General features: G+C 33.4%; 1 protein-coding gene across 7 annotated transcripts in view; it reads right to left on the bottom strand.

Annotated features, from left to right (window-relative positions):
• Nucleotides 1-2,188: 2,188 nt before the first annotated feature.
• PCDH9 (protocadherin 9) overlaps nt 2,189-13,848 on the bottom strand; it is a 703,877-nt gene continuing 692,217 nt past the window's right edge. For all 7 annotated transcript variants that reach the window (XM_042838945.1, XM_042838948.1, XM_042838944.1 and 4 more), the window contains one exon: nt 2,189-2,562. In XM_042838945.1, coding sequence (XP_042694879.1) covers nt 2,189-2,562 — 374 coding nt within the window. The remainder of the gene's footprint in view (nt 2,563-13,848) is intronic.

The following is a 13,848-nucleotide window of genomic DNA, read 5'->3' as shown; positions in this document are numbered from 1 at the left end:
AAGCTAGCTGTACAAAGACTTGTGAAAGAATGCTTATTACATGTATTTATGCATATCTAATTAATCTGGGCCAGATTATGTCATCTTTGTTCTGGGTAAGTAAAACTTTATGCTACTTAAATAATCCTTTTAAACAAACTCCTACTTACTAGAGGAACAACAGAATATGGCCCTCAGCATTTATCATTTGTGTATATTCCATTCTAATACATATCTATGAGAACCAAATGGACCATGATATGCTTAAACAAAAACCTGGAAATTCAGAATGAAGCAAACAAATAACAAAAGAAACAACGGGAATCATGTCCCTTAGGCATCTGCCCAAGAACTAACACAACACAATCAGGAATTCAGAACATTTATTGCAAGAGCTCAATAACTAAATAATGTTGAACTGGCAAAGCAGTAACAAGGATAACTGGTTAGATATTTATTCTGTCAAAGTCATCAAACACCCCTCACAAACTGACATAAGTACTGCAATAAGCAATGCACCCCTAACCCATTTAATGCCGTTTATAATGTGGAAGAAGAAAATAATGTGAATTACTATGTACAAAAGAATAAAGAAGAAAAAAATAATGTGTTTGTGGTAAGAATAAAATCACCTTCAGGTTATTTAACTGTTATTTTAAGATTGATGTTTCACTGTGGCATAACTTCTGCTTTTTTATATTTTTCTGCAAGGACGTTTTTTAAACTTTTGCATGCTATTTATTTGTGTAAATAATCTGTCATGCTTTAACAAAAACAATCTAAGAATGTTTGGACTTGGATTTGCTTTGCGTGCAACTTAGATCTTATTAACATTAGTAGTCACTCTGCTGGTTTGACGGAGGTGACATGATACTGGTACCTGCCAGGCATTGACCAACTATGATAACAAACAATTAAACAGCAATAATTAGAGATTTAACCCTTTATTTCCCCCAACTAGCCTACCAGGAGAATGCTCTGTTACATCATGAAGGCACAACACATTAAATATTCTCTGGCTATGGTCTAAAAACGCTCGTGTTACTACAACATTAACGGAGATGAAGATCCACACAAATGCTGCTGTTTCAGCAATACAAACTGTCTTAAGTATAGACACACACTTGCCCAATTGGAAAAACATGATTATTGTATTTTCTGCCTCTATAATTTCCTTCATAAATTCCAGCTGAGATCAATGTCAGCTGCCACTCATTAAATTCCAGACTGCAGCTAACTTGATCAAGGATCAAGCCCTTACACATATCCTTTCTCTGCTTAATATTTGGAAACAAACAAACAAACAAACAAAAAACTACCTTAATGCCTGCATCACCCGCTACTACTAGAAAGAAAAAAACATTTTTCTTCTTGCTCTCCTTTCTACCAGCAACCTTCTCTCTCACCTCATCAATCTTTTTTTTTATTATTATTATTTTTTTTTTTTTCTCCTTTTAACACAAGTGTTTTGAGTTCCTTGGAACACTGTGTGTCAGACAGATTACTAACACAGAAACACCATCACTGAAAATGAAAGCAAAACAACAGGAAGCAAATGAAAGAAAGTAAAAAGCAACTCTGAAACACAGAAATATGCTACCGTATCTTTTCAAGTGAATGTTATAAGTACACAAATTTTGTAAGTAATAATTGTTTCTATTTACAAATATTTGAACACTGATTGACTTATAAGTGTCCACTAGCATTAATAGCACAATAGGTTTAATGTTTACAGTTTCAGTTGTTTTGTTTGCTATATGTTCTCAAGTATAATGGTCCCAGCATAGATCAATGACAACAAAAGCACAATTTTCTAACTGGATATTCTTTTCAATCATTTCAATCCAATGAGCTTTCTCGCTCTCCCACTCTCAAAATGTATCTTCTGTTGTTCATAGCAGCAGTCCAGGGTCAAAACAAACAAACAAACAAAAAAAAAACACAACAAACCAAACAATAAAAGAATATTCTCAAACTGGAGAGATTGCTGCAGAGTTTAATCATGTCTATTTAACTAAACCACACAACTAGTAGGAACTCTTTCATCTTGCAGGACATCATATCTTCCACGGTGCTAACATAAAGATATGCATATCTCTGCTAGGCAAAGCATAGTTCTAGAGGTCTACTCAGTACATAAAGCTCTGACACACAAACAGTATTAGCAAGTCTAAGCAGGCTAAAGTCATTGGCCCAAAGTAACCGTTTCTTATAGCTGGTGCTCCTTTGGACTCTCAGCAGCTCCTGAGGCCTGTTTGTAAGACTTCAAGTTGGCCAGAGGAATATCAGTCATGTGATTGCCAGTGTTGAAATGGCCTTCACTGGAACCATACTGCTTTCTATCACTGAACTGGTTTCTGTTGCTATCTTCTTTCCAGGTCCTGGTCAGTGTGTGTCCATTAACTAATTTGTCCTTCTTAACCCATTCTTTCTGAGATGCAAAGGTAGACATAGGAGACTTTGGCTGTTGGTATGGACCCAGGCTGGGAGGCATCCAACAATTATCTGAATGACCCAAAACCAGACATTCTTGAGTACACATCTCTGTCGCTTCAGCTAATCCTCTTGGCCCAAGAGGCCCATCTGTAGTAGAAGAAGAAAACCAAACAAACAAAAATAACAACAACAAAACAGAAAGAAGAAAGACAGAGAGAGAGGAGAAAAAATGACATATTAGATTTTGATATTTGACATAACACGTATACATATACTTCCTGAGAAAATTTACAATGATTCTGAAAAAATATTGCGTCTTTCACAAAACCTGTTGTGTTCATGGTAAATCCTAGATACTTCTTCATTGTGTTGAAGTGATTGCTTTATAGCCCATGTACTCTGGACATGCAATTTCTACATATATGCATACACAGTTTTCAAAAGATTATTAAATTAGCCCTAAATTATCAGTCTTTGGTTCTACTCTGAATAAACTTAACTCTTCAGTCACACTGAGAATACAGAAGTAGGTAGGTGAAAATATCACTCTTGCAGATGCTGAGCGAGAATTTATACTCCTTGTAAAGGTCTATATTCTGGATGCATGCTTTTATTTTCATCTCACCTTATGCCTTTAATGCTTTGACAATTTAACAGTATACTGTAATTTAAGAAACATTTTGTTGTCTGAAAATGTGTCTGCCAAGGGTATTATCTGAATGCCAGAAGTTTCTATATTTCTACTATTGTACAAACATAGGTTAATACACAGCTTTAGACATATACCCAGTAAATAAAGCTCTGATATTCCCAAAAAGTAGGAGACAAGTTAAAGTTTTCAGGATTTACTGTGAAAACATGAAAATCTTGCAAAAGTTTCAAGTGTTGCAACAGAAAACAAAGTAAAAAAATGTAATTTTTCTGACCATTAACACACATCTCAGCAACCATAAAAATCAAGGGGTAAATAAAAAAGGAAGGTTATATAAATCTTGTTCATCATAAAGAGTTGTTCTCATAACTATTTTAAGTTAGAAATGTGAGAGCACAGGAGACTGAAATTAAGATTAGTAATGTACTATGCATATTAAATATCTTCATCGTCTTTGACACACCACTGAGGACACAGCTGGCCAGTTGAAGGCATCTTGCAGTCCAGCAGACAGGTAACCCATATCTTCAGTAGCACTAACTTTCTCTCTGTCATACTGTATTCCTAACTGACTGAACTTGTTCATCTAATCAGATTGGATTTTTGAGGAAGGACAAGATAGTAAAAAATGTAGAGAAACTACTTCATGTGTCTTTGTGAGATATTTCTCACTATTTGAAATATATTTTTCCAAATGTGCTGCAATTTTGAGCAAGATTTTTAAAACACCCTTTCTCAACTCCAGAGTAAATCAGCTAGCTAATTTTGTAGACATTTGAAGAGCTAGAGACATTTTTCCTTGATTAAAAAGCCCAGTAACATGAAAGAAATTATAGATTGATTTTTGAGAAAGAATTTTAGAGGAGAGAAAGGAAAAGTGAAGTTACAAAGCATCTTGAAAAGTGGTATAAATCAAGAAAAATGCCAGTGATGTACCAGCAAAAAGCAATTGTTTATAACAATAGAATTGAGATGCAAAATAAGTGAGGGCACTAACAAAGATTTCTGCATTACAATGCTGAAGAATATTTCATTCCCTTGTACACTATGCATGTACAATAAGTTACCCACAATAACAAGTCCCTTCCTGAGCACTCAACTTATCTCAATTAATTTCGTAATTGCTATTTTTTCTCTTTTTTTTTTTTTTTTTTTTTTTTTTTTAAGTTGCCACATAGCGATGTATTGTAGTCAGTTCCGCAGATTATTATTTTTTGATTGGTGTAGGTGGCAAATGACAGCTGTGGGTAGAGAGATCTTCCACTCTCATTAGAGGGCTAGGAACTCCAGGGCAGCCACAGTGCTATTCGTTTAGCTGTATTGGAACAGTTACTCAAAAAGCCACGAGGTTTGGTGCAAGTCTGAACACTCTTCTACTTGTGCCTGGACGTAAAAGTATGTGAATGAAATGCCTGCCAGACTTGGGGAAGGGTTTGGGTTTCTACTCAAGTGAGTGTGTATATTTTCAAGTACTCTGTTTCATGCTTTCTGTTCTGTAAAATACAGGGAAAATTTACTTGCCTCATTAAAATATTGTGAAGTTGAAGTTCACAAAATGCAAAGCATCATCTCTTACATTATTAAAAATATTTATTTAACTACTTTTGTTTTATGACATGGCACGAGGAAAATAAATCCATATTGTTGGTTTTGTTTGCTTGTTTGTTTTCTTTTGTTTTTTTTAGGAGAAGATTTTTTTTTTAAGTAATAACGTTGCTGTTGAGCTGCTACTCATGACTGCGCTTACTGGTTCTGGAGAAGGCAGCTTCATTCATAATGCCTGCAGTGCTCTTTGCACCTCATTTCCAGTTAAGCCTTTTAGATACAAAAACCCAATGTTTTTGTAACTATCACTGATAATAGTGGGAATGATGACAAGTTAGAGGACTTTAAAAATGTCCTACTGTGAGACTCTGAAAGAAGATAGAAAATAAATTTTGAGAAGAAAAAAAAGGACCTCACTTACAAAAACAAAATATATATATATACACTTAACAATATGGTTTTCTTCAGATTTTTTTGTAATTACGTTCTCAACTATAAAAGGTTTATTTTTTTCTAAGACTCTCATTCAGGTTGTTATTCAATAGCATAAAGCAAAATGATCATGAAGCACATGATAGAAGAGAAATCTTCCATTTCCATGGGTAGCTTCTGAAGAGTTGGCTGCTTTATATTGTGAAGCGGAATTTTCACATAATAATAATTATCTTTCTCCTCCACCACAGATGAATAGTAGCTTTTACTCAATTTCTGAAGTTGTTTCATTACTACATACAAAGACCCCACTTAAAAACCTGTTCTTGCTCCTTTAAATTTATAATTGTATTGATTTGTGTTCATAAAAATGCCGCTGAATTTTCTGTATCAAGTTTTGTCCACAGTGAAGTACTTTCTTGATATGTTTTTTTCAAAGTATTTGTTCTCTGAACAATTCATAATACATAAGGCTGATTATCAGTCTTGGCTACTTGAATACATAATGACACAAATGCTGATAAAACTGTACAAGCCATCTGTCTCTGGAGTTCATTGTTTTGAAAGCAAACACAAAAATGCATAACAAATACTCCTTTAAATTGTCTTTGTAAATATTTATATCGGGTCTTACCCCAAAATGCTTTTTTGTTATTATTTTATTCTTTTAATAGCTGACAAGAAGGTGCATGACTTGTGTCCTCACAAGCAGACAGGTGTAAGAAGAAAAATAATGTATGCCACTAAATAGCTAGTCATACCCTAATGGTGTGGTCTTTTATCACTTTTTATTGTACCCTGAAGCTAAACTGTTATTTCATTGATTAACTTACTGCTGCAATTAGCGAGTAGCTTCTGGTGTGTTGACCACCTGCTTTTCAACCTGCTTCTTTAAAACACTCTTGCTTAAAGCCAGAAAATTCTTTCTTTAGTGCTGAAGAGTCAAGACAATGAGTTCAAATCAGTGAGGCTTTGTGTTCTCAACATAAATAAAAATAAAATAAAATAATAGTGCTCTTTGCCTGGGGGCACTGACATTAAGTACAGTGTATTCAAACATGGCCACAGCTGTGTTTCAGACTACCATATTTATTTAACTTTTCATATTACCTCTTAAACAGAAAAGAACAACAGTCACAACATTTTCAGCTCTATTTAAGCTCAAATACAGAAAGCTTTTTTAAAGCTTTCAAGGGTTACTTAATAATCTTTTCTGAGACCATATGATTTTTACAGCCTTTCCCATATAAATTGGAATTGAGATGACATTATTACATTTCTTGGATGTTTTATAATTACTGTGTATAATAAATAAAAAAATTGCAAATCAGTTTATAATAAAAAAATCTACTTTTGATTTTTTTTTTCCCTCTTGGATATCAGTGAAATGAATGAGAGCCTGTTCTTCTTATAATCTGAGAAAAAGAAAGAAAGAAAAGAAAAATCCAAGACTGAAAAGTCACGTGTTATGCTACTTGTGTTCTCTAGATATTGCTTATTAGCAGAAAGATTCTTCAGTGATTACAACCAAAATATATTTTCAGTATCTCATTACATGCCTATTCCACCTGAAAGAGTCAATACTGTTAAAATAATACTGTTAAAATAATCAATGTCATGGCCCCAAACCACCTTGTTCCAAGGTCCCTGTGTCCACTGCTGCTGCATCTTTTTTAATAGAATTATCACCAGCACTTTGTAACCTGTTGCTTCTGTCTCTTCTTGTTGATGTTTCACATTCTGTACTCAAGAGCAGATCAAGCCCGGAATAGTTATTTTTTTCTGTTTTGTCCTAGCTTATTTTTCATTATTACTACCAAATAATACCATAAGGTTAGCCTGTATCTTCATTATTTACCAAAGATAAGCTGTTAGAATCATTAGCTGTTAAAATCATTAACAACAAGAGGGACAGTCAACTGAGGAGAGAGGGTTTGTGCAAGGTACTGCTCAGAATACAGAAATTCAACAATTTTCTTAGTAAAGCAATTTCTTACCAGACAGGAAATCCAGAAAAAAAAAAAAAAAAAAAAAAAAAAAAGATTTTCTACACAATTTTGTGAAATACTTAAGTGATATAAGTAGTTTCCACTAAACTCTAGGTGGCTAAGATTCGTACTTCCAAAAAGATTCCAAAAACTATGCGTGATGACTTCTTTGGCTCCATCAATTTTGGAATGCAAGATTATTCAAGTACTTGAAATTCTGCTTCTGCACAGAACTGCCTCAGTCTTCTGATGACTGAAATGCTTCATGCCTAAATTGAATCAGGATTATGAAAGTAAATGTTCCCCTTCCTTCATACCTTGAATTTCTCAATGCAATTGGCCTTTTAAGAGTACAACTAACATATATACGCCAAGAGGTTCTAGTTTTGAATGATTGCAGTAGGCTGTTTTTAGATAGATAGATTCAGATTCATTTCTCCCACAGACCAAAATTATCTTCAGTCTTGCTAAAAAAATATTTGTTATGCATTGACATACATGTATAAACGCATATATGTTTTCCCACATGTATGTATTCAAGAAGTAAGAGCAATTGTAGAGATGCACTGCCAACCAGAGCTGGACAAAGTGCAAACGATGTGGACCGAAGTCCCAAGTTACAAGAGGAAGTTTACTTTTGAAAACATTCAGTTCCTTGAAGCACGTGACAATTAGAGACATTAAAATAAGACATTAAAGAGACAGAAAATAAACAGCAGCTACTGGCACAATTAGGGAGACTGGGAGACATGTTATAATATGAAATCTCTTCCTCCCCCTGCTCAAGTGTGACAAGCACATAACACCACAATCTGTGGCAACACTGTATAGGATTGCTACCACTGTTTCAGACAATATTGCCTATTTAGCAATAATGATAATTATCAACTATTTTTAGACAAAGCCTAATGTGCTTGGGATGGGTTGGCGGTTGGACTAGATGATCTCAGTGGTCTCTTCCAACCTCAATGATTCTATGATTCTATGATTCTAACTAGTGTACCATACAGACCACATGTTGAAGCACAGGCAGCCTGGACAAATTTCTCAGTTCCTTGCATTGTCTAGGGCAAGAAAATTTTCTAGAAATTATACCTTCCAAATATTTGAATTTGTTTTACAGTGTTTCAGGGACTACAGCAGATGTTTTCCTAGACCTGTTTACTTACATGTTCCTTGGAAAGAATTTTGTGGCTCGTTTCTGCAGATACGAACTAAAAACCTCCTTTACTGTAAAACTAGATGCTGGTGCCAGAAGGCTATTTGCATGTTGCTATGCCTAAGCAAATACACTTAAAGAAAGTATATAAAGAATTTTAATAGCATTTTGTAGTTCAGAGTTTTCAGTAATCCCATGAAGTCCTCCAAATCAACTTGTCTAGAAATTGAAGGTTTTAAACCTCTGATGATGAAGGTATTAAACCTCTCTGCTCTTACGATCTAAAAACCCTTGAAATCAGCTCAGCTGAATATTACTACTGTTTTATTTCTAGTTGTTTTATACAGAAATCATTTAATAATGAATTTATTTGGGTCTTAGAGCTTTGAGATATTTCAGAGAAAGAAAGTACTTCTTTATAGCCTAATGGTTGCTCATTTTGGTTGCTTCCAGTCACAGATTTAACCAAATTCTAGTACTCAGTTGTCTGTAAAAGATGGCATGCAGTCCATTTCCTAATTGTATTGCACAGACTTCAGCGTATACCTTATCTCACTGTAGAGCTTGCAACATACTATGAATCAAGCTTGATTAGCAATGTCTAGTTTTTACAAACAGATGAAAAGACAAATGTTGTATTTAGGACCATTCTGTAGGCAAGCCACAGCACTGAGACACTGTCCATGCAATCAAGAGAGTAAGAAGCTGCCATAGCAGCTTTTCCAAATCAGCTATGGTCAGGTATAGTGCAGTTTGCTACCCTGTGAACAGCTCAAACCTTCAGTTCTCTTCACTGATTATAAAAACCTATCTGTGCTATTTATCGTAGACCTCTTTGATACCTTTTTTTTTCAGTATTTAACTGGGTGAAACCTTATACCTTGTATTAATAAAAATTAAAAAAAAATTAAAAAGTAGCCTCACTAGATAATCTAGAGGTACTTTCTGTTTCTAACGAGGGATATACCAGCAAATACAAATATAAAATTGTATTCTATATAAATATTCACAGACAAACAAAGCCAAATGTATCACAGCTTTTAGAAATATAGAAGATGCAAACTAATATCTGGCTTGTTTTTCTTGTTTAGTGCATTCTGTCATTGAAAACAAGCAACCAAATAAAGAAACATACCACAGACTACACAATGTATTCCCAACTTCAGTCAGTTCAAGTTCAGTAACCTTCTTGGGTAAGAGGAAGGAACAAAAAAATATTACCTTCCCTACCAAATTATCTATCTATCTATCTATCTATCTATCTATCTATCTATCTATCTATCTAAGTTTTGTTAGTAAATAAATAAAGAGTAAATGTTTTACACATCCCTAATACAGATCCCACTCTTTAATCACAAATGAAAAGTCAACATTTGAAAATGGAGAGAAACCAAATACAGTAGCACGTGAGCAACCAAGCCAGCAGATTATCCCCAAGAGGTTATTCTTCTTTGGACAGCTTTTATGACACACAGAGAGCAGACAGCATATCTTTATATATTTGAATTCCATGCCTTCACCATGGCATGGAAGTCATGCATCTTCTCATCTCTGAAGATACTGCCATGAAGAATGCTATCCCATTCTATTTCCTCAAAATTTGCTTTTTTTTTTTTTTTTTTTTTTTTTTTTTCACTGCTATACATTTCATTTTAGCAGGGCCATCTAATAAATCCAGATTCAGATGAACTTCCTAAACTTGATTGGATTACTTAATGAGACCAAAGCACAGTCAGTGTTCATGTATTTGGGCTAATATTCATTTTCAGCATGAAATGTTTTTTCCTTGTGTAGCTCTTTATTGTGTTGTTTAAATATATTCAGATATTCCCAAATGTGATGATGAATGGTGAAAGTAAAATATTTGTACAGCTTCCCATGGTCATAATCATTTACTACCTTTTTTTTTCTTTAAAATCTAAATATTTACGGCATTTGATCAAAACATTTCATTGCATTGATTTACAGGCAACCTGGTGAGACAGCAATATTTCTGACATGGTCACATTTTTTGATCTATTAATATGCCACAAACATGAATCTGCTGTCAGTCAAAAACAACTTGAGTCTCAATTTGAAAGATTCTGTCTACTTTTTATCATAAAATCAAATTCTGGTGAATAATTTCTCTATATTGAATATGAAAAGGCAGTATTCAATGCTTAAAAAGGTATCTGATATGAGAAAGGTTAGCAGAATGTGTCTATTGGCAGAAGCTATTGTCAGCAAGATAGCTGAATAATATTGACTACTGCATGGTGTTATAAACTTTCTAAGCAGCTTCACTGCACTTGACCATTAGCTCATGAAGGAAAAGTGAAACAAGTCAACTTGCATCTAATTTGAATGTTATAATTTTTAAATGAAGTCTAAATGAAAGGGGTGTTTTTCCTGATCACTGTCTGTTCTCCAGTAGAAGTTTGATCTTCTGAGGTGATAAAAACTAATCATGTCTTCAGAGCAGGCATGGTGTATGGCATTTTTATTTGAGTATATCCATTGGCTATACTAATCAATAACTGAATTAAGATACATCATGCATATATGGATTATGAAATATGACATATGTTCAAATACTGATATATTTATGTATTTTATTTGTATGTACATTATGTAAATTTTCAATATTTTTACTTTTATACATTATATACTTATGTATCCTATATGTTTGCCTAATTCCTTTATCTTCATTTTAATAAAAATTAATTTAGCAAGAAAGAATAAACAGTGTGCAGCATACTCATAGAATTAATTATAGAAAGGTTTAATCTGAAAAGGACCTTTAAAGACTAACTAGTCCACCTCCTCTGTCACTGAAATGGATAGAAAAACCACAAAATAAGCAACTTAATTGCTGTGCCCAAGTCATTTACACATTCATGCTAACCTCCTATTGTTATCAAAGTAGAGAGAAATTTGCGCAGAGCAAACCGGCTATCTGAAGACCCGAGTCATTTTCTAGAGGTGTCATTTCTTTTAATTGATAAAAAAGAAATCCATAGAAAAAAGGAAATAGCAATTACCCATCTCGCTCTATGTGTTTAAAATGTACGTGATGTTGTCTAGTCTTTTGTTGCCATTCTAGAAAATGTTAGTTTAAAATCTGATCTCTTGTAAATGGAGCTTAATAAAGGTTTCCTGTTTTAAACAGTGTGGTTCCAGTGGCCAGTGAATAAACAAGGAAGGTGCACATAAAATATCTAAATGTCAGTGATCTGAAGCATACTCAGGAAGAGGGATTCCTATGCCTGTAAGGACTCATTGGAAGGTTCCAGCTACAATCAAATCATTTTTTAGAAAATTAATAATCCAAAATGATTCTAGTTCTCCACATTTTTGAATAGGTGAGTTATTCCAAAATGCTGCTACTTATGAGAGAGAAAACTGGTATTTGGGGCTTCCTGAAGACTTGAAAACAGGACAGGTCATGCAGTCAAAAGATTGGAAAGCATGAAATTATGGAAGAATAAATATGCTTAAACGCTATGGTCCAGATTAAAAATAGTATCTTTTCTAGTTATTTACTCCACCACAAATTCATGTGAGTTTTACACTAGGAAAACTTTATAATAGTCCAGTGACATCCAGCCTTATTTACAGTACTTATCTCTAGATTATTCTCAGTGTATATACAAAGTTAATGAAATTCAAGCCAAGTATTAAGTTCTAGTATTTGTGTTGGTTTATATTCATTTTATTAGATGAGTTATTCAGTAATTATCCCCAAATATCTCCAGTTCTCTTGCTATAACAAAGTATCTCCACACTTTCTCTAATATCACTAGTAGTAATATCTGACCAATAGTTTAATGCGTTCTTGATAACTTCAGAACAAGTATTTCTTTATCGAAAAGAAAAAAAAATGTTGATATGAGATACTGTATTCTAACTTTCTCTTAGAAAGGTCACTGCATGTTTTAAAGTGATATAAAACTCTGCTCTTTTGAGCAAGTTCTAGAAGTAGTATTTGGCCAAGTATCCATCATAACTTGATGAAAATAAATGGAGAACTACAATTTCCAAAACTGAAATTTATTGCTCTTACTATCAACCACAGATGCCATGGAGAGATACAAACAGAAGTCCAGGCTAGAGGCCACAGTAACAATTATTTAATCATAAATAGTGATATCTTCATTTGATCTAGCTTTTATGGAAAACATTATTTTGCCACAACCATACAGTTTACTGTTGTACAATTGTTCCAGACTTTTGGGAATCTTGTCTCAGATATCAGTACATTTCTGCATTCTTATATGTTTCATGTTTTCTCAAATAAAACAAAGCACAGTTTTATAATATTTGCCCAGCTTCCTAGATGCAGTTTTCAGTTTATCTCCAAATGTAACAAGCCTATGTTCTAATCTTAGGAAAAAAGTCCCAACTTAATAATTTTGGGACTTGAAGCAAAAATTTAACAAAAAGCTGCTATCAGGAGCAATTAGCATAGTTTAGGTTCAAATTCTAACGCTTGTACTTCTAGTCATTCAGCTCTATTTCCTTGGTATTATTTATTTTTTCAGCAGTATATTAAACCCTCTCTACAGCAGTGAGTGCCAAAATAAACACTTTCCCCATGATTTCTTAATAAAAAATAACTTACTTGAAGGATCAAATGACAAACAGAGGGGAAAAAAAAACAACATCACAAGAAAACTATGCTTATACAACTGAGTTGGTCCAGCAACAATACAAAATGCATGTATATATATTACAGTTGACTAAAGAAAACCACTGCTAATTAAAAAATATAGTTGACTAGTTTTGCATAGAAAAATCCATTCCATAATTAGGTTAATTATAACTATACAAACAGATAAATTTAAGTTGAAATGTATGAAACTAAAGTAGATTTCTTGCCACTTCGATGTTTTCCTAGTTTTCTTCACCACAATTCAGACTAAAATCAAATGTAGATTAAACTCAGTATGTTGCAAATGCCCTTATTGTAAGTGTACTTTTGTACATAAGTAGCTTTTGAAATACATTTCCCTTTATGGAATTAAGATGTAAAACTGGAAAACTTAAACTAGATGAATCTGAGGAAAGTGTTTAAATTAGGTGCATAGTAAAATCAATTGTATTCTGGACATTGATTTCCATTCTACATACACACACACAAGTTTTTTTTTTTTACAAATTTCACAGGACACATATGCCAGAGATAAAAGAACCATTTCCTAATTCTGCTTATATAGCCACATCCCATTTAGTTCATTGTGTAACCTTTAGTTTACTGTCAGTAGAATTGTTAGAACTGCAGGAATATTGCATGAAAAATATTAGAAAGTACTTTTCCTTTACTTCAGAGTCCCACCCATGCTTGGTGACAGGTGAACTAGATGATTCTGGAGGTCTTTTCTAACCTCGGTGATTTTACGATTCTACAGTTCTTCATTTTTCTTAATATATATATGAATATATACTTGCAACATTTTTTCACAACAGATATAACCATATGTTTCATAATGAGCTTATATAGACTATAGTAAAACTCTCATTAAACAAACATTCGAGTGTTAAAACACATTTATATTAAACTATGCCTCAGAAAGAAACTGTTCGATGTTTAGTCATTATATACAATATGCTGAAAAGTAATATGGAAGCAATATCACACACTATTTTTCTACTTATTTTTGTTATTCACATAGTCC

The sequence above is a fragment of the Centrocercus urophasianus genome, unplaced genomic scaffold (genome assembly GCF_019232065.1).
Source record: "Centrocercus urophasianus isolate 14NV4802_14NV808 unplaced genomic scaffold, USGS_Curo_1.0 seq_9, whole genome shotgun sequence".
Lineage (NCBI taxonomy): Eukaryota > Metazoa > Chordata > Aves > Galliformes > Phasianidae > Centrocercus > Centrocercus urophasianus.
The sequence above is the reverse complement of the archived record's forward strand: the minus strand, read 5'-3'. Positions and strand labels throughout refer to the sequence as shown.